At 42.0% G+C, this 15601-nt stretch overlaps 1 protein-coding gene across 5 annotated transcripts in view; it reads left to right on the top strand.

Moving 5' to 3' along the window:
* CACNA2D2 (calcium voltage-gated channel auxiliary subunit alpha2delta 2) overlaps positions 1 to 15601 on the top strand; it is a 520700-nt gene that overhangs the window by 26572 nt on the left and 478527 nt on the right. For all 5 annotated transcript variants that reach the window (XR_014561165.1, XM_083726521.1, XM_083726520.1 and 2 more), the window contains one exon: positions 11483 to 11564. Coding sequence is in view for 4 of the 5 variants with exons in the window: in XM_083726521.1 (XP_083582647.1) it covers positions 11483 to 11564 (82 nt within the window). In the remaining variant the exon portion in view is untranslated. The remainder of the gene's footprint in view (positions 1 to 11482; positions 11565 to 15601) is intronic.

The raw sequence follows: 15601 nt of genomic DNA, 5'->3' as shown, positions 1-15601 counted from the left end.
CTCACAATCTCATTGCTTTTGTGGGTTTATAGAACTGATGCATTGAATTTATAGTGTGGTATACAACGATAGACTTGCCTCACACTACACCTTGTGACTAGTTCCATGTCTGTGTTATATGGGACAAAATGAAGCAATTAAAAAAGTCCAAACCAACTTCCACTTTGACCTTGTTGCCTAAACAGCATGATGATGCTGGGAAGGAACATTGAAGTGGATATCCCATTTGCTGAATTATAATGCAATAGTAGTGAATTGTGTGAATATTGAAAAAAGTTTTCCTTCATAGAAATGGGTTAAATAAAAAGCAAGGCTGCAACACTACGCAACCTGCTGGGGACTAAGCCCCATTGAACACAGTGGGACTTTCCCTATAGGATTGGCCAACACATATCAGCTTAGTGAATTACTGTCTGCATGCATCTTTGCCCCAATCATACACAGCATGAGTCAGGGAGGAGGCACTGGAAACAGAAATGAATTAGAATGCCTTCTGCATCTTATTCTCTGCAACACTGAGTAAAATGGAATGTCATGGCAAATCTCCCATGGTGCATGTAGGGATGCTTGAGGAATTCAGTCTTTGAAAAAACTGATATGAACTGACCTTATTCTCACCTCACAGACTAATGTGCAGATCAGAATGCAGTTATCTGCCAGCTTATACACTTCCGGAATGTTCTGAAGCAGTTCCTGACAGAAAAGTTGAGATAAAATATGTTTTAAAATGAGTATTTTGAGAAAACACATGCCTATAAATCTATTTTTTTTTGCATATTTAAACAAGTATTTTCATGAATTAATGTGGAAATGGGACAGAACAAAGTTATCAGTGCACACCTTAGAAAGTAGCATGGACACCAATTCACCCCCTTCCTAGTTGCATCCCATTATTGCTTTGCATCTTTGCAACCGGTTTAATTGCACATGTTCACTGTGATTACACTGTGAATTTGTTACTCCTTTGTGGGTGTGGGTGTACACTTTGCAATAGGATGGCAATAGTTGTGGTGATCTAATAAAAAACAGCAAACTCAGATGTGTGACATGATGCACCTGTATGTGCTCAGCACACACATACACATGAACAGTTAATGTGAAGTGTAGTATGCTAGCGTGGAGAAAGTTGTTTAGCTTGGTTTTGGCCATTGAATGAAATAGAATCCTATGTCACAGCCAACGCTGTTGGTCATTCAGTGCAGGTGTGATTGTTAGCTTGTTGTCTTTCAAGGTATCTGGGAGCCCTGGCTATTGGGTTTCTCTTTTTTTGCCTGGATATGTCACTATTAAAACAAGAAGCTGAGGATGGCAGACTTCTAAATATGTCTGACCCCAATTTCCTTGTTTTCATCCAGCTATAATTCCATAGATGATTCAAGCGATTAATGAGATGCCCTACTTGACACACACACACACACACACGCACACACACACACCACTTCTCTCTCTCCCTGTTCCCACTATTATGATTGAAGTGCACCTTCTTTAGTTCTCCCCCTTTTTGCTTAGATTCCAGGAGCCACAGAAGCTGCTGAGCAAAAAGAGAGAAGCAATAATGAAGAATACCACGTGGAACTTCTTCTTCAGATGCTGAATAAGCTGTTGCTGGCTTGCACATTTTGTAATAAGAGTGTTCCCCGACATTAAGCCTGCATCGGAATACCCTTTCTTTTGGCTGCATTTTACAAAACAGTACATTATGTGCATAATAGAAGAAGTTGAGTTGCATGTGGCGTGGGGAAGGGTTAACCCAGATTTTGGGCAGGACTGTTTGTTTAAAATATTGTTTTAAAGACAAAGGTCCTCTCAATATGGCTTATGAATGACATATGTAGAACAATGGTTGGCACCCGTCTGTCTCAGGAGACAATGGAAGACACACGGAACAAGAAGAGCATAATATACATTTAACTTAAGGTGGCAGCATAACTATTACAGACACAAATGTCTGCCCTAACCTGAGAATAGTAATGTACATCCGTTCTTTATGCCCCCTTCTCTTCAATTTGTTTCTCAGGTTAACTGCAGCATCAATAAGTTCTCTTCCCTGCTGTAAACTACCTGCCAACTTCTGAGATGTTTGCCACTGCCTCATGGAGTCAGATTAGTGTCATCAGCTGGGTGACCCAACCTTTTATTTGCCTCACTGTGTACCATGAAGCACTCAACCTTCTGAAGTGCCAGCCACAGCTCTCTAGACCAGGAGCCAACTCTGGTTCAATTTTGGACTGTTTTCCGCTTGCTTTCATCTACTAACCATTATTCCCACTCCTTTTGAATTCATGGAGCATCATTTTAATGTTCTCTGAGAGTACTGCACCACCACACAGTTGCCTCTATTTCCCTTGATCTTGGAACTACCCGGGAGGGCCCAGAGCACAGCAGCAAACCGCTAGAAAGCATTGCATAAGGTTTTCAGACTATTATGTGCTCTCTCTGCCATTTCACTTTAAAAAAAAATTCCACATTCCTCTGCTTTTACATCTGTGTTTCACAGTTCCAGCAGCATTCTGAGTCTTCAAAATTGGACCTTTCAAACAGTAATTCTTTATCCTTTGCCAGATTGCAAACAGCATTTCTAAATTTTTAATAGAATTTATAATCGTTGTTGTTCCAGAAATGCTGTCTCTTCTTTCCCTTCAAATTCCGCCAGTCATGTGGACTTTCTGCCAAGAGAGAGAGAGAGAGAAAGAAATTGGTAGTGGAAAAGAGTCATCAAGTGATGACTAGGGATGGGTGAATCTATCGGTTTCATTTTCTCTCGTTTTCTCACTTTCTCCAATCTTAACTTCTGTTCTCCACCTTTTCACATCAGTTTGTGATTTATTTACTTTTTACCACAAAGAAACCCCTAATGAAAAATTCATCAGCATTTTAGTGAGGCCAGCACCAGCAGCTGGAACTTCCTGGATGCTGGAGAAGGGGACTCATTCTCACAACACTTTCCTTTTCTTGATGTCTGCCTTCTCTGGGGTAGAGGTGAGGAAGCCAGTTGTAAATCATCTAGCCTGCTGAGAAGTCCTCTCTCCCTCCAGTTTTATTCATTTATGGCCTGCAGATTTTCATTTTGCCCAGTGCTTGTGTACTTGTAATGTTGAATTTATTATTAAGCTCATTCTGAAAAGGTGGCATATACATTAACTTGACTAACTAAAAAAATGGAAAATCCAAACTGAAATATGGATGCCTATATTCTTCCTTTGGACTGGGAGGCAGTGTGCCTCTACCATTGTGGAGTAACAACTGTGGGAGAGTGCTGTTGCCCTCATGTCCTGCCTGCGGGCTTTCTAGAGGCATCTGGTTGACCATAATTGGAAATGGGATGCTGGACTAGACAAGACTTTGGCTTGGTCCAGGGGGCAATTCTTGTATTCTTAAGTATCCACTGCATGGTAATATGTGGTTTGGCACTGGACATTTTTTGAATATGTACCTATTATATGGTATTTTTGGTCCTTGATTAGCTACATGAAAATCTTAGCAAAAGCATCAGTATTCCGGCTTGAAATTTGTTTTCCATGAACCCTCTCCCTTGCTTCCCGAAAATTGGGTCTCTCTCAGAGTGCATTGCATATTCGTGGTAAACAAATGTAAATGAAGTTGTACATGGCTAAAGTTAGCTACAGAATGTGAAAGTGTATTCACCTAGCTTTGGGAGGCTGGACTTAATGTTGTTTTGCCTACTGTCATCACATTGTTCTTAGAGAGACAACAGAAGTTCACAGCCAGTACCAGTGCTATTTTGCCTAGATGCTTTCCCATTGAGAGGTCCAGGTGAAATTGTGGTTATGAGTGGGGCAGGGAGAAGGATGGGGAGGGTGCAAGTATGGGGCTGCATACGGGCATCACTGCTTGGGGACATCCTCTTTAGTCTCCAGTTGTCACCCAACCTGCCCTCCTTTTGATACAAGTACAGGATTTGCTGGTTGCCTTAACACGAACAAGCAGTAATTTTTGCCTTGCACTGAAATTTGCTGGATAGTGCAGGGTGAAGAACAGGGAGGTTATTAGGCAGTCAGTGTTGGTGTTTAAAACAGCTGGATGGTTATTTGGTCACTTGGCAGGAATCTGTGGCGAAAGGGAATGGGAATAGGAAAGAGGAATAAGTGAGCATCCTGCTGCACTTTTCCAGGTGAATGGTGATTATCAAGACTTGCACACGAGCCTTGGTGACTCATGGACAGGGTACAGACCACTGTTGTGGCTTTTAACACTCGCTCAGTGTTATGGGTCACCAAGGATATAATAATTACTGGTAAGAAGTTTTCCTCACCTGAAGAGGTGTGGCATGGGAAAGGTAGGATATCTTCAGCAAGCAGAATGGCTCACCTATAATATTGGGCTTTGTATTCTATTCCTGCACATGTTCAGTTCAAGCAGAGCCATTAGATTATTAAAATTTATCCCAACTAGTGGCTCTTTATTTCCCTCCTTCACTTTCAGACTGCACGGTAATTTAGGCTGCAGTCTTCATTCCACTTACCTATGAGTAAGCCATTTGAGTATTACTTGAGGAAATCAAGGAGTATCAAAATCAAATCAAATGGCATAAGACTTTATTAAAATAGAAATGCCACTGGACAGATTAGAAAGAAGACGAAGAAGTCCTAGAAGATATTTGTTCACATTCTTCCTTTCTGTGGGAATGGGAAGGAGTATTAAGAGGAAAATTCATTAATGGAAATCTTCAATAACTGAAAGAAGGTAAATATTCATGGAGGTAAATGTTCACCCCAGAGATTAATGCAGTCTGATGGATTCCAGAGAGCTTTGATGTTGTTTTTAGGTTGGTTTTTTTAACCAACCGGCATGGCTGGTGCTCCTACCAAAGTCCTGGTCAATTGGTAGAATATGGAGATGGCCCTGGTGGTTGGCATGGTTACTCCTGAGCATTAGCTTCTGTTTAGTAGAGCTTTAGCATTTCCATGTGGTACATCTGAGCTGAGGATGAGGCAAGTTGAAAGATGATAGGGAATGAAGCCGACAAATCCAGCTCAACACAAGTAAGAGTTCATTATTGAGCTGACTCTGTGGTGGTAAAGGCGAAGAAGTACCAAACGGTGGTGGAGGAGGAGCACATTGTTGTGTGTTTCCTAGAAGCATTTGATTGATCACTGTGGGAAGCAGGATGCTGGGCTAGATGGACATTTTGGTAATGTACAGGGTTATGAGTCCTATGTGGGCCTCACATTATATTTGACTATACAAGCTTGTTTGGTGGGCTTTCAAGACAAATTTGGTGGTATATTTCACCCAAAAGGTTGCAGATCTATTTAAATTTGGGGAAATACTTCTATAATCTAGACACAGCTGAAGCATTCTAACTGGTTTTTATGGTATTTGTCTACAAGTTGCCAGCAAACCTTGGCACTAAATACACTATCAAAGGTTGTACCCATTGCTGCTGTTCACTAGCTCAGATGACTTCCACTTGCACAACATAACTATCCCTCCCCCTCCCCTCCCCCTCCCCCATATACCTTCAGAATCTGCTCTAGAGAGCTGGAGGACCATCTGCATGGTTGGAACTCTGCATGCACAGCATTGCATGGAATCCCAATAAGATTTTAAAAAAAAACAACCTTAAAACCACAAGACCTGCATCTGTGTCAATGGCCTGCTGCGGAAAGTGCCCCACTCTGGATAATTTTCTTCATATATTTGATACTTTGCAAAAATGGTAAGAAATTTCAAGGAATGGTGGTTTCTTCAGCCCTGTAAAACCACCCGAGGCATACTCCTAAAATGCAGTGATTGCCATGTATTATATTCTCTGTACTGTACAGATTTGTCATAGAGTGAAAACCACACGTAGATAATGACATATCTGCTGCTTCTGTCCTTTTCCTCTTGACTATTCACTTTCCATAAAATGTAAAGTACATTAAATAGGTATAGAGTTAGGTGACAGGTCAGATAAGACTGAACAGAAATAATAACTAAAATAATAGTAATCTTGTCAGTGTGTTGCTACTGCTATGTAAAGTGATAATATCTGAATCCTGGTCATGAGATTCACTGTTCTCTACATCATATGTCATTCAATATTTGCAGAAATGCCTCATGGTGCAGTAGTTAATAAACTACTCAAATTGATTACAGATTCTGCCCCCCTCCCATCCACATATTCAAAACATGTTCCTATTTCACTTTTTCATAAGCCTTTCTTTTCTCATTTGCGTGTTCAGACCCAGAGACCTCCACCCTAAATAAATTCACACTTGACTCAAATTTTAGTTTGGTTTTTGGCAGAATTTAGGCCGCAGCTTTATTGATTACAGAAGGTGCTCTGGTTCGACTAGCTCCCTGCACCCTTGCAGGGAGCACTGACCCAGGGCACCAGCATAGGTCAGCCAAGGGTGAACACCTGGGTAAGTGAAAAACCGGGAACAGACTATGTTCACCACCCAGATGCCCCCCTGGACTCAGGCATGGGCACAACCCGCTCTCAGGGGTTGACCAAACCATTTGAATCCCTGGATTCCTTTAACGGAATACCCTTCACATAGGGATGTTGAGAGCGTTCCCCCATCCCTATCACCTGAACCAGGGCCTATCTGCCACATGAACACCCACGCTCACCGCCAACCACTCACACCTGCAACCAATCCCTTAACCCCACTGACACAGAGGTCAGCCACAGATCATTCCCAGTCACAGACAGATGAACCCCATCATGCCTGTAAAGGGGCGCATCAAGGAAGGTAATGTCTGGGTGACAGATCACCATCCCGCCCAAAGCCAGAATCTTCTTGGCCACTGCGCTCTGGATGTGCCTCTTGGCCCTCTCAGTGGCAGCTGGGCATTGGCTACCATGACACACACGTCGCTGCAACAGCTGTGACCAAAAAATTTTGAGTCCAGGAAGAGCTGCCTTCAACTCATCCAAGTCCTCCTGCATGCGGGTCTGCAGGCTCAAGCTGGGAGCTTCCTGCAAAGCGTTCTTGCCCAGCTGCACCACCATCACTGCAGGCGTGCCTTCTGAGACACCTTTGCTTGCTCCTCCCAACGCATTCCTTGTCTGGACACCCAGGAGACACACACATGGTCGGGGAGTCTGAGCCTGCGTCCGAATCCAGACTCTGTCGCCCTTCTGCCAGCCCAGTGGACAATGCTGTGCCTGACTATCCAGATGTGCAGGGTAGGCGGACCTAGGAATGAACAAAACAACATTAATAACTGCACCTCAATGCCGCATCCAGACATAACCCCTATATGCATCAGATTTCCAGCGGCCCAGATCCTTGATCCTGTCAACGGACAAGCCCCTGTGTGCAGCAGTAGTAGCTGTACCAATGCAGAAAGAATGAGGTGCAAACTCACTGGCCATCAGGCCACATGCTGCCAGTGCCTTACGCATTACTGCAGCAAATTGATGCCTCTTTAACAGGAACCCATCCTCATGAACCAGGAAGGGACCACCCCCAGGCGGGCAAAGTGACAAATATCTCTTGGCATCTTTCACTGGACAAGGGCCGGGCTTACCAGTGGCAGGCAGCCTCATCAAGGCACCTCTGCCCAACTGGTCCTTTTTGGAATTTCGAATAGTGAGCACCAGCTCAGCATCAGAAAGCTGAACGCCCTGCAAAAGCAAACCCCTGGGAGCCCTTCCCTGTGCTGACTCCAGCACCACTTCGCCCACACGCAGTGCACCGAAAAGTGCTATAGAAAAGGCTGCCTCAAAGAGTCTCACCTCATAAATCGACCAGCAGACAAGTCTTAACTTGCTGCGCACCAAGAACAAAATGTCAAATGTGACCAGCCTCCTATCTGGTGACTTTGGTGGCTGCAACCTGGCCCAACCCTCAAGAGCCTTGCACACTACAAACTTTGTACAAGGATCTCTGTAATAGAGGGATTTACAGAAAAATGAAATGGCCGAAGACTGAATTCTGATGGTCTTTACAGCATGGCCCATATATCGCAGGTGAGCCAAATACTGCAACACCTGATGTATGGATGGTGACACTGTACTGTCAATCATCAAGTGCTGTGCTCTGAAAGCTAAAAAGTCCACCCAGGCCTTCTTATAAGACCTCAAAGTGGAAGGAGAAACAGAAGCTACTACTCCCTCAAATCAAATTGCAGATTCAAAGTATCCTGCCACAAGGATACACCATTGAACTCCTTCAGGAATTCAAGCCACACCTCAAGGTCCGACCTGACCTCACTGGGCAAATGCACCTGATGATGGTGTGACCGCAAGCCTGCAGAAAGTCTTGCTAAGTGTGCACAAAAAGGGTGACCAGGGGCAACCACCCTGCAAGCGAAATTCAAATGGCCCAACAGAGACTGAATCTGCCTCAAGGTAACCTTTTCCCATGGCAAAAATTCCATCATGATGTAACGCAGGGCCACCTATTTTCCTTCAGGCAAAGAGGAAGTTTGTGCCACAGTATCCAGCTGCCAAGAGAACACCCAACTCCTTGGTTAGGTTGTTAAATGAATTCAGTAATAGCAAGCATTCTTCAGAATTGGCTGCAGAACGTAGCAAAAAGTCATCGAGGTAATGGGTCACCTCCCTTAAACCTATCTTGGTATGCAAAGTCCAGTCCAAAAATGTACTAAAGGCTTTAAAAGCTGCACAAGATATAGCAGCCCATTGGCATGGCCTTATCCACATAATGTGCCTCATCCAACAGGAAGCCAAGCAACTTAAAATCAAGTGGATGGACAGGAAGTAAGCGGAACACAGATTCCACATCACACTTTGCCAAAAGTGCACCCTTCCCAAAGCTCCTAATCAACTTTACCGCTTGGTCAAAGGTGGCATACTTGACAGAACAAAACTCAGGAGGGATAGCATCATTTACCGATGAACCCTGTGGGTAAGATAAATTGTGAATTAAGCTAAATTCCCCAGGGTCTTCTTGGGCACCACACCCAAAGGGGAAAGGTGCAAATCTGGGTAAGGAGGGCACTCAAATGGTCCAGCCATCCTTCCCAACACTAATTCCTTCCTGATCTTTTTCTTGGAATAATAATAATAATAATAATAATAATAATAATAATAAATTTTATTTATACCCCGCCCTCCCCAGCCAAGACCAGGCTCAGAGCGGCTAAACACCAGGTATAAAAACAATTGATTAAAATACAACTTAAAAACAAGATTAAAACACAACATTAAAATGCAGCCTCATTTCAGTAGAAACTCAAATCAAAAACTTTTGGGGGATGAAAAGGTCAAGTCTTCACCAATCAACAGGCAGCGGCAAGCTCCGCAACCAGGAGCGCTATCATGCATTGGGTAGTCTAGAAGTGATTTTCAAGGACAAGGGGATACTAGGAAAGATGAACCAACGACCTGATTGGACATAGCAATCTGTGTTCTTAGAAAGGCAAGAGGTAGACATATGTTAATATGTACATAGATTCTACAGGTAGATAAATCTCAGTGGAAATACCAGATGTTCAATCCTGCTACAGGCAGCCCAAAATCTGTTGCTGTCTACTGCAGTGCAATGGATTGTGAAGTCTTGTTTTTCTGCATCTCAAGGAAACTGTACACGGGTGCATTTTAAACCCCCCCAATCAGCATATTAAAAACAACATGCTTCTACTGTGTATATTTTAATTGTATGCCACACAGAAACATAAACACCAGATCAGCTTTTTAAAATAGCCACCCCTCCCAACATTGTTACAAATGATTAAAGAAAACAAAAAACCCTTGACAAATCTAAGATAAATACAACCTTTTATGGCAAGTCCCAGTGGACTAAACCTAAGTCTGAATTAATTATGTGCAACTATATATGGCATGTTGTGGTATCCACATTCACTAAGAACAGTACAGTACTCTTCTTAATGGCTCAGACATCTCCAGAGGGGTGTAGAAGGGATATCAAACACTTCTCCTTGCCCTTCAAGACTTTCTTCCTGTGTGGTATAGTTCTAGATCACTGCTAGCCAAACTGGACCATTTTTATAGCAATAAAAGGACTGAGCACAGAATACTCAGGTCTGCAGAATGGGAAAGGGGAAGACATTTAATAAAGATTCTTTTATAAAAGCTGAAAGGTAAAGGACCCCTGGATGGTTAAGTCCAGTGAAAGGTGACTATGGGGTGCGGCGCTCATCTCACTTCAGGCTGAGGGAGCCGGTGTTTGTCCACAGAAACCTTTCCGGGTCATGTGGCCAGCATGACTAAACTGCTTCTGGCACAACGGAACACCGTGACAGAAGCCAGAGAGCACGGAAATGCTGTTTACCTTCCTGCCACAGTGGTACCTACTTGCACTGGTATGTTTTCGAACTGCTAGATTGGGAGAAGCTGGGACAGAGCAATGGGTGCTCACTCCGTTGCAGGGATTTGAACCTCCAACCTTCCCATCAGCAAGCCCAAGAGGCTCAGTGGTTCAGACCACAGCACCACCTGCCTCCCAAAAATTCTTTTATAGGTCAAGGCCAACCAGCAACTTTTCTTTTCCTGTCCTCTGTTTTCTTTCTCCTCTGCCCCACCACTGACACACAAACATTTAGTGATTAGACTGCTCTCAATCATAGACTTGATAGACTTGCACAGTTGGCCTAACTTTTGGGTTCTTATGTCCAACCTCCCTCCCTCTGCCAATGGCTCAGCTGCCTTCATCACTCTGCAAGCTCACAAGTTCCTGTCAGACAGTTTGAGGGTTTAAAATTTCTTTTTTATAATTCAGAAGCATATCATACCCTCCAACATTTCTCTGATGAAAATAGGGACGTCCCATTCCATAATGATAATTTTACTATTTATACCCCACACATCTTACTGAGTTGCCCCAGCACTCTGGGTAGCTTCCAACGTATATAAAAATATCATTAAACATTAAATATATAAAAAAGCTTCTCTATATAGAATTTCCTTTAGACAGCTCGGGGATTGCATAACTCCATACCCTACAACATTTCTCTAATGAAAATAGGGACATCCTAATGAAAAGCAGGACATTCCGGGATGAAATCAGAAACCGGGATGGTTTCTCTAAACCAGGGACATCCATGGAAAATAGGGACCCTTGGAGGGTCTGGCATATGTGTTGTTGCACACATGGGTATCTTAATTTTTTTGTGTGGCTCTGCTTGCTTATGAACTGATAGGCCATTATCCAACTTAGTTTGCTATTTGAAGGAAGGATATTGGGAGTGTTGGGCATAGAAGACAAGGTGTTATTATGAGGACCTGGACCAGCTTGCCCCTCCTAATCTGTGTTAAGTTTTTGTTACCAGAGAAGAAAGGCAGCTTGCAGCTTTTATGCTGACTTTATTTTTTGTTCTCTGTGTGTACATTTACAATTTTGGAAGCTGGTCATCTGATAAGCTTTATCATTCTAAGCTTATCATCCTTATCTTGGAGGTCAGGCATTCTTGGTATTCTGCCCACAGCTGGAATGTCAGGAGGCAAGTGTACAAGCTAAGCCCTGGGCACTGATTTGTAACCATCTCCCTTTTTGTACCTCTTTAAATGACTCAGTGTGCCCTCTTTCCCCCTGTCTCGTAGAATGCAGTATTGGGCCAGAAGACTGGAGCAAGAGATTGATGGCGTGATGAGGATATTTGGTGGTGTTGATCAGCTGAAACGGGTAAGTTTTGCCTTCTCTTTCCTTTCTTTGTGACAATATTTCTGGATAAAGCTGGTTACATCCAGAGAAATAATGGACATTCATTGGTGTCTGGGTTCTCATGTTCATATAGCACCACAGTCTTGGGGTAATGCTGTGTTTGACTTACTCTTGCAACCAGGGCACACCTCACAGTGCTTGCTTTTAATCTGTAAGCGATTAAGACACTTCAATCACATATGCTTGACATCATCATCACTGTTCTAATATATATAGTCACTGACAGCAGCCTCTTGCCCACTCCAACGTCACCCAGTGATACACTTCAGATGTAATGGAGGAACATGGTATCCTGTTACATTATTGAACCTTTGGCTCCTTCTCCTCTCCTCTTTTACACTTGCAAGGAGGAGAGTGAAAGTAAAAGCTTATGAATTTGTTATTATTGTTTCTAATTTATTTTTATTTATCACCTGAGGATCACAGGAAGGGTTACAATATAAAAACACAAAGTACCTAACATATATAAACACAAAGCACATAACATAGTAATAAACTAAAACAATAATCTGCCCCCGCCTCATTTAAAAGGCCTGGGAGAAGAGGAATGTTTTTGCCTGTCACCTAAAGGTATGTAACAAAGGCATCAGGTGAGCCTCTCTGGGAAGAGCATTCTACAAATGAGGAGCCACTGCAAAAAAGAAGAAGCTTATCCCTCTGTTATCACCCTCTGAACCTCTCATGATCATAGCGTCTGGGTCAATCATAGGGAGAGGCAGTTCTTGGGGTAATTGCAGTATTTTAAACTTAACTGCCATCCCTCATGATGTCTGAACTTGGAGAATTATACTATGGTTTGTGAAAACAAGCCAGAATCTGAAACCATGATTGCCTCAGCTAAATGTTGAACTTGATATACTGACATTCAGCCAAGATGAGGGCCGCGTTTAGCAAATCTGACAGGGTGAGCAGCAGTGTTGTTTTCCTGTTCTTGGTCCTGGTGCTCTGCTTAGAGAATTGCTAATACAAATACAAGTTGAGACAAACAGAAATCTGAATACTAATAATAGCTCCTAAGCAAAGCCCTAATAGGAATCTCTTTCCTTGTGCATCTGAATGACGCTTAGCACAGTCAGAGCCATGATACCTGCTTGGGTGCTCTGGGGCTCTGTCCTTCCTTAATTTTGTGACTCAGTCTTCTGTGTCTTGGTGATTAAAAATAGAAGTAAGCATGTCAGAGGAGATAAAAGTCTCAGACCTACAGATCTGTCACACACCATCATCTGCAAGTTCTAAATTCAGTTTTTGTTTCTCATAGCTTTTGTATGTGAGACACACACACACACAGAGAGAGAGAGAGAGAGAGAGAGAGAGAGAGATGTACAGTTTGAGAGGCAGAGCTGCTTCTTTCCCCTTTTAATTCAGGTCTAACTATAAGCAGTGACATGTTAGTAAATAAAAATTATAATACCTCCTTCATTATTATTTTTTAGTTTTTGCTTCTTAATTTCTCCCTCTTTTCTGGGTGAGGATATGGACCTGCACATTGGTTATTGACTGAAATCTCATAAATGCTTTGCCACATGAGGCATGAAATTTATTGTCAAGAATATAGTGTCAGAAAATGTAATGGTGCTGATATTTTCTCTGACAGCTGGCATATTAAAAACATTATTTTTAACACTTTCTTTGTTTCCAGAAACAAGGGGTGTTGCTTACTACAACCGAGCTATTCCTGTTTTCAGGAATCATAAAAAGGCATTTTTTCTGCCAATCTTATTGACCAACTATTTATTTTCACTTTCAACAAAGCAAGTGAGATTCTGATTATGTCAAGAAATATGGACCAGATGTAACTGGTTCTGAGAAAGGTATATCCAATTTCATAGGGAGCATATCTGTTAAAGGCCTGTGAAGTATCTGTACTGTGAAGGGTGCAATTCACTGACAAATGCCAGTGATCCTTGACCAATAGATTTTGAAATATCAAGATAAATGAAGCAAAACTCAACAGATATTGGCAAACGAGAGCATCAGCGTCCACCTCAGTGAAGATGTACATAGGATTCTTACTAATAAGATTGTAATAATTATAACCTTCTTCTTTGTGTGATAAGGTGAGGTAGTTTGGATATGCATACACTATATTCAGTAACAAAGGATGCTTCAAAGCATGTCTGCTTGGGAGATAGCCAGTGTTAGTTTTACTCGGAGCTGATCCATTAAAATCAATTTCAATAGGTCTACTGTGCATGTGACTTAGATGGGTATCAACCCTCCCCTCCCCTCCCCCATGTGGTAGCAGCATACACTTCCATGGGGAAGAGTTGCTCTCAGACTTTTAGTTTGACACAAAACTGCTAAATTGGCAATGGCAGAACAACCTCATGTGGCTAAACCTCTCAGGGTATTGCTACTGTTTGCCTTGTTAAAATGGCTTAAAGGAAACCACCAGATCCCATGAACTCCAACGTAACAAAGAAGGGACCAAGCTGAATTGACACGAGGGATTGTTTACTCATCAAATTGTCCATATAACTTAGGGTGTGTGCACAGAAAAAGAAATGGCTTTGGAGCCTGTTTCATGTAGGGGGCAACTTCACTTTGGATTAATTCAGACAACACCTTGTTTGCTTTGGTTTTGCTTCAGATTTCTGAAGGATTCCCCATTGATTATACTAGGGAAATAAATAATGGGTATAACTTTTCTATTTGTTGGCATAATTAGCTAAAAATTGTAGGCATAAAAGCCTATTGTCAGAAGATGGAACAGTTGAATTCAAGACAAATAAAATACAGGGGAATTTGTGCAAGGAGCCTTTAAAGTTAAAGGCTTTAAAAAAAATGAACCAACCATGACAGGTATCCAAAATCTTTTGGGGCCCATGACCAAAATTTGGAATTTGTCACACGTGTTGTTGGTGCTACCACTGAATAGCAGTTGTAGTAGAATGGCCACTCAGATTGAGTAAATAAATAAATGAATCTGTATGTGGCTCTCCACTCTGTTCCCACTAATGCCATTCTATTAAAAACATTAAACAGCCCTGTTTAGGAAAGCTTTTAATGTTTGATGTATTATAGTATTTTAATATATTTTTGGAAGCCGCCCAGAGAGGCTGGGGAAGCCCAGTCAGATGGGTGGGGTATAAATAATTTATTATTATTATTATTATTATTATTATTGGAAGTCTGCTCCTGCATGCTTCTGACCAACCAGAATGAAAAGGAGGTAGGACATGTGTTGGACATTGATGGGGATATGCACAGAAACAGCTGACCAACTAAAAAAACAATGAGGAATCAGAGATGTGAGGGAAGATCTTGTTGAAGTCATGAAGGCACACTGCCTGGAGAGAGAGGAAAGTGAATTAGTGATAAAGAGAGAGATAAGAAGCGTTCCATGTATTTGTGAGCTTAATTCAGTGTTTTTGTGAACCTGAATTTTTGGAGGGGCCTTAACACTTCAAAGTTCTGCATGCTTATTCAGGAACAAGTCTTCCTGAGTTCAATGTGGGAGAGAGCTGCTGCACTCAAGTCTTGTTTGCAGGTTTCTCAAAGGCATCTGGTTGGCTACTGTGAGAATAGGATGCTGGCCTTATCCAGCAGGTTTCTTCTTGTGCTCTTAAACCATTCTTGATTACTATAAGCCATTTTCTGGATTGGATGAGCATTTTGGTTTACTACCATTGAAAGATGTTCTGATATTGTCTTACGGTATCTTTGGTAGTCAATTCTATAGTTATTGAAACAATTTTAAGAAACAGGTTCTTCATGAAAGTTGTAGAATACTTGGAGGCATTTGAGAAGATTCCAGATTTGTATAATGAGTTAAGAATCTAGAGGCTGACTTAGATGAAGAATCTTTTTGCAAAGTACTTCTGATAATATATCATAAATATTTGTAATATGGCACGACAGTAAGGCTCAATATAGTGTTTTGTTGGTGCGTGGGTGCATGTATATCTAAATTTTATATGCAAATTTTAACAAAAGATAGGGGGAATTTATCAAATTAAAAATAGGACTAATACTAATAGCAACAAAACCCCCCACAA

Source organism: Podarcis gaigeae, assembly GCF_964106915.1.
Source record: "Podarcis gaigeae genome assembly, chromosome: 2".
Classification (NCBI taxonomy): domain Eukaryota; kingdom Metazoa; phylum Chordata; class Lepidosauria; order Squamata; family Lacertidae; genus Podarcis; species Podarcis gaigeae.
This window is presented reverse-complemented; position numbering and strand designations above follow the sequence as displayed.